The 10888-nt window shown below is 43.1% G+C and overlaps 1 protein-coding gene across 3 annotated transcripts in view; it reads right to left on the reverse strand.

Moving 5' to 3' along the window:
- The window catches only part of atxn7l1 (ataxin 7-like 1), a 49954-nt gene extending 43324 nt beyond the window's left edge, over window positions 1-6630 (reverse strand). Inside the window, exons 1-2 of one of the 3 annotated variants that reach the window (XM_070549011.1) lie at window positions 6410-6630; window positions 5929-6003 (exon numbers count right to left, since the gene is read on the reverse strand). In XM_070549011.1, the coding sequence (XP_070405112.1) occupies window positions 5929-6003; window positions 6410-6602 (268 nt within the window). In that variant the 5' untranslated portion in view covers window positions 6603-6630. Of the gene's footprint in view, window positions 1-5928; window positions 6005-6409 lie in introns of those variants that run through there. The other 2 variants (XM_070549012.1, XM_070549014.1) reach the window with 2 other exon arrangements.
- Window positions 6631-10888: the final 4258 nt, after the last annotated feature.

Below are 10888 nucleotides of genomic sequence, written 5' to 3' on the forward strand. Positions count from 1 at the left end.
TAAAAGCATCATTTAAAAATAAAACGCAACTATTTTTCTTAACAGTCCGTGAACTATCACAAATTTATGCTAGCAATGACAAATCTTCCAGGTGGATGTTTTTACTTCATGAAGCACACTTTCTGAGTTAATTAGATTTTTAAAGTAACCCCATATTTTTAATAAGAAAAGTCTAAATTGGGTAAAATCGAGATCGGCAGAACAAAGCTGTACCTGAACCCACAAAACCAGAACGTGTGCATCTCCTGCAAAATCACGTTTCATACTTCTGCACAAATGGCATTTTAGAAACGTCTGATTTTGTGTCAACGGCGCACTTGATGTCATCCTGAAACCACTCAGGCACCCGCCTTGTGTAATAACGGTTACTACGATATGTGCAATTGTGTCAGAAACCTGACAGAAAACAAAGGCGATTTAGTTTCTGGGTATTTTTGTCCTCTTTTGTCCCACTTCTGATTTTCACCCCGGCTTTCCACAGGAGCCATCAGCAGCACGTTACTGCAGCAGCACGTCATAGCTGCTGATAGGAACCGCTGTGGTCAACAGAACCTTTTCCATTGGAGCCGTCAGCAGCGCGAGTCGGCCGCGTCTCAGGAGCAGCATGTCGCGGCCTTTACGCGCCGGTTCTATTTTCTATGCGCGACGCCTCTGAAACAGGTCAAGTTCGACATTTTTGGGGAAGGAAAGACAGGAAATCGGACGCGGAAATGGAGAGAAGCTCCCGAGATCTTCAGAATAAAGAACGTACTGCCTTCCGGTTGCTTTACTTTTAAAAAAGGTTACTAACTGTGCGGCCCCGTGAGAAGTTATCACCTAGCTAGCAGTCTCCTTTGTTTTTCAGGTCCGTATTGGCGATTATAAAACGGACAGAACATAAAACACAAACCATGTTGTAGTTTTCTCCTGCTTGTTGTTGTGTTTACTGACGAAGTCACTCGTGTGACTTCGTGCTCGGTCAGTGACAGCTGCTCCCCTGCTGCTTGGCGTCTCGTGGGAAGGGCCAAGCAGCAGCTTACGCAAGCAAGACGTGCTGCTGCAGTAACGTGCTGCTGACGGCTCCTGTGGAAACCCGGGGTTAATCTGACAAAATAAAACAAACCTAAAGTAAAACAAGCGTTAATGTAACAAAGCTTAATGGTCGGTCGAGTATGGACAAGCGTGGCTGATCATTCAAAGGCAAATATCAGCTGATTAATCACTGTCGCCCACAAAACTACTAAAAAAGTCAAATCAACAGCAGTTCAAACTCCAAAGCCAATGGCTGCCAACAAGTATTGGCTTTTTTCTTCTACTAGGACACTTTCATTTGGAGAACTGAAAAGTGAGCAGTGGTAACTTTTGTTTTCTGGGATAGATTTCAGAGGAAGTTGTGTCACTCTGGTTGTGAGAATGTCCTGCAAGGGAAAAGAAACAAAGAATTTATCATTATGTCAAATTTTAAAGTCTGCAGAGACACAAAAGAGCGTTTGTTCCCTCTGCTGCTGCCACATCAATGCAAACTAAGTGTTTATTTCTCCTCCCTCAACTTTGTGCATGTGTGTGTGCGCGGGTGTGTGTGTGTGTCTCAAGTCAATGACTAGAGTCCGCCAAATAACTGACAGGCCAGATAATAAACTACAAAAAACAATCAGTACCTGGCGAATAAGCACGCTCACAGCTACAGAAACAATCCATCACCGAGGACGGAGTCCGTTTAAAATAATAAATAAGGTTCCTGGCATTCATCTCTTCTTTGCCTTACACTGAGTCAAACACACAATAAAATCTCTCAGTTTCTGCCCAAAGATTTCCTTGACTAGTGTGAGCTGAAGCTCCATCTAAGTTGTATGTTGAACAAGCAAACCTGACAGTTATTGGTACGGCACCATCATGTCTGATAGGAGCGAACAAGCTAGGAGTTCAGTTGGCAGACTGATAATGCTGCACAGCACACATCAACTCAAGTGTCTTTTCTCCCTTTTTCTCATAAAAACGTTGAAATTCTGATCCGACTTCAACAGCTTAAGAGGAATCTGAAGAAACTTAACTCTTCTAAACAGATCGACTTGCAACCGCAGGAAGCTGTAAAGCTGTTAACAGGCAGCACCACGTGGTGCTAGCCATGATTCAAAAACTTCTGCGTGCATTTTCAGGGACAAAACCTTGTGTCACGTCTAAATTCTTCATGGCAAACAAATAAAAAGGCAAACCTTTCTAATTTTTGACTCCTGCGGTTGTGAGAATAACATGACTTATATCGGCCCGAATCATTTAAATGCAAACAATGCTGGAGCTGGCCTGATGACTAATTCTGAGTGTGCAAGGACAACAGAGACTTGCCAAAGGCTCTCGACTTAAAAGGTTTGAAAACAACAGAAGCAGCTGGGCTGATAGTGGAAACAGAACTGGGCCGTGGCGTGCCGAACGCGGTCTCCTCCTCCACAAATGCATCTGTGGGACATGTTTAAAGCACGTCTGTCTAAGTATAACACTGCGCTGTGAAATACGAACTGAAGCAATGGCACAATAGCTGGATGGGTTAGACGATCGGAACTAAAAATGAATGTTAAACACACAAATAGCTACATTACAACTGTTAGTAGTGAGATGATGAAAGTAGCTGGCGGTCAGACTGTTTCTACTGGCTGTCGTCATCTCCTCTGTGTGCATGTGTGAGAGTGAGAAGAGACGGATGCCATCAATAACCTGGACACAGACGACTGTGCGTGTGTGCGGAAGAACTAATGTTTCTCCTGAATATCAGGGGCTTTTTTTTCTGGTGTTTTTGGAAGACGTGTGACTGTGTGTTAGCGTATCAGTCTCAGCAGGCCCCAGTGTCATGTTTCCAACAGATCAGCATTTCTGGGAAAGCCGTTGCCGTCTGGCTCTGACTGGGGAGGAGACAAGGCATGTGCGCGAGCGTGGGAGGAGATGAGTGGTCGGCGTCTGACCAGTGAAAATAAGAAGAGTTTCCCCAGCTTCGAGTGTGCGTCACCGCGTTCCTACGAGGGTTCCAGCGCATTCTAACTATCGAGTGGTGACTCAAGCGTGTTACACTGCAGCCCACGCTCTAGCGGGTATTAATACACGATGTGTGGAGGTTCTCAGCTTGGTGTGACCGAATGAGGGGTGTGAGGGAAGCGGGTCACATTATGGGAGAACCCCTAAATGCCCAATGATCTGCAAGAAAAAAATCCCACATGCAACCCTTAAAGCTACAATCTAGAGTTTTCCTCCTTTCAGGAATAGGTATGATCCTTTACAAAATCATAAAAGTGATATTCTGGCCTTGTACTGTTATATAATGTAGGTAATACTTTATTGTTTAATCGCTACGCCCCTCCCCTGTCCCGTAGATCGCCATGCAATTTGAAATGACCACCATTCAGCATTAGCCAATAGCGTTGGACACACGCTTACATACGGATGTCATTTAATCCCACAATGCTAGCAGCAGCTTCTACTAAGAGAGGCGTTCTCTGCCGTTTCCCAGAGTCTAAACCGGGGGTCGGCAACCTGCGGCTCTGGAACTGCATGCGGCTCTTCCATCCAGCTGATGCGGCTCTCTGTGCTTGTAAAATAATGAATGGATATTTAAATAAAATGCTTTATATTTTACTGCATTAATTTTACATCTGTAAGCTCATTTTAAATGTAAAGATTGTCTGCGTAAACCTGAACAGGTCCAACCCGGTCTACTGTGTGACCGGGTTGACGGGTCACGCTTGTGCGTAATCATATCGGCGCTTTCTGAGCTGAAGACGATGTGAGATTCTGGGATTCTCCTCAGACGGCTCGTGGATGCGTCGCCACATTGGAGACAGGAACAAGCACAATTCAGCCAAAGTTTCATCATCAGGGAACAATTTCTAAGTGACAAGTCTCTCTGAGAGACCGGGTTTGGAAAACACTCCCTTCAGTGGGAGGAATCTTCCTGCATGCGCTCTGGTTCTGTGACGCGCTCCAAGCCCCTCTCCACATCTTCAGCTCACTGTGCACCTTATGTACACGCTGACAGCGAGCTGCGCTGAGCAGTGTCCAGCTCAGATGTTCAGAAGGAAATCTTTTCTTGAGTGATTTAGCTACATCTGCGATGTGCATAACAAATAAAATGCCAGCTCGTCTGCATGCGTCGGGGTAATTCTTTCTATTCTTTCTCCGTCAAAATAAATAGTCAAATACGGGAACTGTCCAGTCAACACAAGCCCTGCTTTTAACTGTTCTGTTTTCTTGTGAAAATTGTTACAAAGAGATAAAATTAAACTTGATTAACACCAGAGCCAGGCGCACTGCGCCGTTATCTCCGTCACTGTAAACGAGGGAAAAACAAATTGATCGGATCCTTTTCTGACCTTCCCCACCTACAAAGTTTAATTACAACAATCAAACGTGACAGAGCCTGGATTTGTATTCTGAACAGTCTAAACGTGTTTTAAAAAGAAACGTATGACAAAAGTGGCACCTGCTCAGTAAAACCACCAACAGGGTGAAAAATATCAACATATTGTAGGCAGAGACGGGCTACAACTTCTGGATCCACTTTATATAAATCGTTTTATTGATTATCGTCTTATGAAAGATAGCTTTGACGTACACGAGCGACCGGTACTGGCTGCTGTCACCTGTTGTGATTGGTTAAAGCAGCTCTCAGATGTCTGAGGGTAGGCCCCGCCCACAACACCACGGCTGCTGTGGCTCCCAGTGTTGTTTTTACTGTGGGAAACGGGTAATAATGGCTCTTTGATGGGAACAGGTTGCCAACCCCTGGTCTAAACCAACTACAGCCTTCTCTGTTGTTAAGTGACAGAGTGACATAGATCTGTGCGGCTTTTCTAATCCTAGAGTTTCACTGTCTATTTTCTATCAGAAGCTAATGCAGGAGATATGCGTAGGAGACTATTTTCACACTCAGCCTGCATGAAAAACTCAGAAATAATTATTTAAAAATGTTCTATACCTTTAGATTAACCCAGTATGGTGGATTTTAGCCAACTATCGCTCATCTTATTCTGTTCCTGTCAACAGCGTATGAACCTTGACAGAATTATAATGTCATCTAGATCTGCTCAGACAAAAAACTAAAACTATATACAATTATAATCATGATAAGAAATTGTTTTCACTGAAGGGAAAACATTAGAAAAAAAATTAAGTTTAAAAATCTCAAAATCATGTGACGCACTTGATTTATTTTTGTTTTTTGGCAAAATGCATTGATTTGAAATTTATAAGAATGTCGTTCTTCTCATCAAAAATGGGACATTTAATAAAGAACCAACTTGGTCTGTTGTTTAATCAACAGAAAATTTTACTTGCATTTGAGATGTTTTGTAAATTTTTATTTGAAGAAAGTTTAGATCAAAAGGACATAAATTAATTCATTAGGTTTGAGCTAGAGAATAATAAACACCAACTTGCGTTACCTAAATAACATCGCAAATAGGAAGAATAAGGTTTATAATAAAGACCATAATGTTTTACATATCTGTTCTTTTAAAAATATATATTCATTATTTATTATTTATTAACCCTAACCCTATACAAAGCAGTTTACTTCGATACAAAATTCTGATATTTTATCTGTTAAAGGTGATACTAAATAGTTACCTAATAGTGAACACGTTTTCTGTGGAATATAGGAAATGTATAAATATGTTTTCGCATTTTAATCACGTGTTAAGTTTGAAAATTTATATTATTAGTCAGGGTGATGTAAAATAGGTAAACGAGCACAGGAAAAGTTATGTCCACCCAAAATTTAGCAGCTAAAGTCTAAATGCATTTATATTTTTAATAATACATCATTTAACTATGAGCTGCGAAGCCCAGTAACTGTGTTTTTCGGGTGAAAGCTGGTGTAACGGAACCGTAGGAGCATGTTTAGCAAAACAATAACAAACCATCACCGTGTGCTACGTGACAGCGGTGGCACTACGAGTTCCTTACCTTCTCTACCGAGCTTCACGGCTTCACCGGGGCAGCGGAGCTCGTTGTCGGCGTTATCCGAAGGGGAGGCTGCGTCTGAGTAAACAAAACACCTGCTTAGGGATTCACAACAAACTTTGGGGCCATGCGTGGAGCCCTGCTGCTCCATAGGCTACCAGCTTAGCATTAGCTTGCTAGCGCTTCGTAAACCACCGAGTGGATCTGTCAAAGCTAACAAACTTACCGCTGGACAGTTGGGCGAATCATGACTGCACGCGACAGCGGCGCGAGCCGCTGGTACTCCGCTCACGCGTATGACCATGACTACCAAAGCAACCTATTTAATGTTGCATTTTATTGAAATAGTCTGACAGTTACTTTGCTTGCGCTTTGACAGACCCTGCTGGTGGAGCTTACTCAACTCAATCACAGACAGTTTGAACCACGCACTCCCGACAGTTTGGTCAGCGAAAACAACAGCACTGCCGCCGCGCGAACTTACTGTCAACAAAACGTAATTTAGCTGCACTGGCGAAGAAGGACCAAGGCTTGCAAAGGAAGGAATCCGGACTTGGTATTTGGCGATCCAGTGTCGCCATTGCTCTTCCTTCTTGTTGCTTTGCTGAGAACCGTTTTTCCTCTCTCCTTCGCACGCAGCAGGCGAAAAACGAAAGAACGAGATACGATGACGTCATTGTCGGCGCCCCTCGGGTCAGCTCGGCTATTGTCGGAAAGTGGAAAGGCTGTGTGACAGGGCTGCTGAGCGGTTCAAAAGTTCATAGTGTACCACCACGGAATCAGAGCTGTGCAGCAATCATTAAATTAATTACACGTAATAAATAGTTTAACTTCAATAAATTAAAGTTTAAATAAAATAATTAATTAAAAATATATATATATAAATGATCAGAGTTTAGCAGGAATATTGTTTTCAGAGAGATGTCTTTTTTCCTAACATCTGTAATCCAAATCCTTATTTATAGAATCTTGTAAAAACGTTAAATTAATATTTAAACTTTTAAAATACACATGTAACTTCATGAAATAAATTAGGCAAACATCTTTGCTACTACATCTTAAGATAGCAGTTTTTTTGTCCATTAGCAAAATAAGTGCAGCACAAATCAATTACAAAAATATAAAATAAATTCCTGGATAAATGTCCTACAAAAAACAAAACATTTATTAGTTTAAATAGAATTTTAAATGTAACTTGCATTTTTTTAACACCAACTCTTAAACCTGAACCTAACTGTTAATGGCAGATGGAACATTATGGTTTGAGGGTAGCTTTCTAGCATGAATGCTTTTGGGGGAAATCATGATCAGTAGGTAACATCAAGGCAAAAATAATAACAACAAAACAAAAACAGGTTGATGAGAAGCAGAGATCATATTTAGGAATACTGACCAAGCTAATATCAGAAGCATTGCCAGCACCAGAAACATTTATGAACTGAGCTGGAAGAAGAAATCACACAACTGACCCTCCGCTCATACCCTTTATTATTAAGGTTACAATACCTTACTGCCTGTGTGTATGTACTGTACTTATATTACTTTTCTTCGAATTATAACCCTTGCTGCTGCAGTGGGATCAATTAATTCTATTCTATTCCATTACTGGGCATCATTTAATTAAATATGCAACAAATCAGGTAATAAAATCAATATTTAAATCCTCTTTAATTAAGTCAGCTTTGCTACCAAATACCGATTATGTTTTTTTTCCCAGCCCACCCCAGGCAAATGTTGGAGCTCAGAACAACGAAGCAGGAGAAACTCGTTGCTCTACACTGACCACTGACCTCTGGTGGCTGAAATCTTTAACTGCATCTCGTTCAAGGAGTTAAACTGTTAGTGGGTGTAATAATAATAATAATAATAATAATAATAATAATAATAATAATAATTAATCATTAATAATTAATACTTAATCATTAATACTTAATCATGGAAATTAGGAGGAAATAGCTTTGTTAAAGGGGGGGGGGGTGAGGAAATTACACTAATTATTATCAATCAATCTAAGCTTTATAAAGCACCTTCCGCGACCCTGTCAGGAAGCCCAAGGCGCTGAACATGGTACATGAGAAAAAAAGGTAAAAACATTAAAGTAGGAAACAAATGGGTAAAACAAGAGATAGAGACCAATGAAAGCAGGGAATTAAAATCTACATAAATGAAGGCCTAACTCAAATACAATCAGAGAATGCCAAGCGGAGGAGGTGGGTTTTTAGGCAACTCTTTATATAGACGCAGTCCCTCCATGTGTCATGTGACAATCTTCTGCACACACACATAGTCTCTCAGACACATACATTCATACATGTGGTTTATCGTTCACCTGGTCCAAACAGTTCTTTCCTCCAGGAGTTTAGTGACTTTCTATCCTTCACTGTGACCCTGTCCAGACTGGTGATTGTTGGTGACTTTAACATCCACATTGATGATCCCTCTGATCACTTTGCCATGAATTTCTCCAGCCTTATAGACTCCTTTGACTTTACCCAGCATTTCTGGCCCCACACACACCAGTGGGCACACTCTAGACCTTGTTTTTACCCTGAGTCTAAATGCTGACAGTGTTTGTCCTGAGGACTTTTATATTTCAGATCACCATTGCATTTTCTTTAACTTGTCAGTTTCTGCATCCCCACCTCCTGCTCGCCGTATGGTTAGTTCTCGTTTTCTTAATGAGAGCACAGCTAGCAATTCTTCTGCTGCTGCTGACAGCCTTAGCCTGAAGCGCCAATGCAGAAAATTGAGCGTTTGTGGAAGAAAACCCATCTCCACGTCCATCTGCTGCACCTAAAGGATCTTCTGACATCCTTTAACTCTGCAGTCAGAGACGCTTGGGTTTCCTATTTCTCCAACCTGGTGTCCAAGAGCAACGGGAACCCCAAGGTGCTGTTTAACACCATCAGCAGCATCGTCTCTCCTGCCACTCCTACAGCCTCCATCCACTCTGTTACAGACTGTGAGAACGTTCTGTCTTTCTTTGTGGACAAAGTCAATAAGGTTAGATCTAGCATCTCTCCTTCAGCCTTATCGCTGCCTCTCCCGACTCCAACCAGGCCCATCATCCTAGATAGCTTTGCTCCTGTTTCTTTGCCTGAGTTAACCAAACTAGTTAACTCTATGAAGACCTCTGCATGCCCCCTCGACATCTTACCCTCATCTTTGTTTAAAAGTGCTTTTTAGTCCATCGGTCCCAGCGTGCTCTCTATAATTAATGCTTCTCTGGTTTCTGGCCAGGTCCCTGCTTACTTTAAGAACGCTGTAATAGAAAAACGCTCTCTCTAGCTTCCGGCACCGTCTCGGACGGCAGCCTGTCTAGCATGCTCTCTGCAGTTGAAAAACTACTTTCCCCTTTCTTTCTTTTTTTTGTGTTTATTTAGTTACTTCTTGTGTAGTCGAGAAGTTTTTTCTTTTTGTGCCATGTTTGGATGCGAAACTCGGCGCAAAACAACTGAGATGACCGCGACGCCACGCTGCCCCTTTGTCTATAGCCGCGACCAGTTGCTGGGGCTAAGACAGCACAGCCATGCCGGTGTTCAGCATGAGATTCCCGCGGTGATCAAGAGGAACTACCGTGGCTGCAGAGCGGGGAAAACGCGAAGACTGAGGAGGAAAAGATTCCGTCCTGCTCTCCCGTCTGTGGTTACTGGCAATTTCAGATCGCTGGTTAATAAGATGGAGGAGATCGCAACGCTAACAAGGACTGAGAAAGTTTTCCGAGAATGCAGTGTTACGTGTTACACGTAGACATTACTGCACAAAAACATCCCGGACCAGGTGGTGGATATAAACGGATTTACGTGTGTGAGAGCGGACAGGGACTCTGGCAGTTGTGAGAAGAAGAGGGGAGGAGGACTCGTTCTTTATGTTAACAACTGCTGGTGTTCCCCCAGTCACGTTAAGGTGAGGATGGCTGTGTGTAACAAACACATAGAACTGTTGGCGGTCGGTCTCCGACCATATTGTCTACCGCGTGAGTTTTCCCTCGCCATTATCATCATTATATACATCGCTCCTGATGCCAACGCGGCGCAGGCGTGTGACGTCATCAGCTCTGCGACAGCGGACGTACTAATTTGTAGTCCCTCTGCGTTTGTGGCTATAACGGGCGATTTTAACCACACAAACCTCTCCACTGTTCTACCTACATTCAAGCAGTATGTGGACTGCAAAACAAGAAACAATAAAACACTGGACCAGTTTTATGCCAATGCTGCTGAGGCATACACCTCCAGCCCTCTCCCTCCCCTGGGCAGGGCTGATCACAACCTGGTCTCCCTCCAGCCCCTTTACAGACATGCCGTCCAGAGACAACCTGCAGCCACAAAAACGGTTACAACATGGACAAGGGAGTTGGAAGAGACTCTGCAGGGATGCTTTGAGTCAACGGACTGGGATGTTCTTTGTGATTCCAATCAGGACAATATTGACAATCTGACAGGCTGTTACAGACTATATCAACTTCTGTGTTGACACGGTAGTCCCCCCAAAGAACCATACTGTGCTTCCCCAACAATAAGCCCTGGGTTTCCAAAGACATAAAAGCAACCCTGAACAAGAAAAAAAAGAGCTTTCAGAAATGGTGACAGAGATCAGCTGAAACTGGTGCAGAGGGAGCTGAAAGCCAAGATTGCTGAGGGGAAAGAGTCCTACAGACGGAGGCTGGAAAACAAACTGCAGGAAAACAACACCAGGGAGGTGTGGAATGGAATGCGGGCTGTCACTGGCCTGAGACAAAAGAGAGGTGTTGGGATGGAGGGGGATGTCAAAAGTGCTAACAACCTAAATCTACACGTCAATAGGTTTGACTGCCCAGCGTCTCCTGTCTCCATAGCCAGCTCTTCCCATCATCTCCTTCCATCGCCCCCCTCTCCTGCCTCCTCTGACTGTCTCACCCTGCCCCTCTCAGCAGATGACATCAAAAAATAATTGGGCAGACTCCACCCCGGCAAAGCTGCTG

This window comes from Nothobranchius furzeri, chromosome 1 (assembly GCF_043380555.1).
Source record: "Nothobranchius furzeri strain GRZ-AD chromosome 1, NfurGRZ-RIMD1, whole genome shotgun sequence".
In the NCBI taxonomy this organism is placed as follows: domain Eukaryota; kingdom Metazoa; phylum Chordata; class Actinopteri; order Cyprinodontiformes; family Nothobranchiidae; genus Nothobranchius; species Nothobranchius furzeri.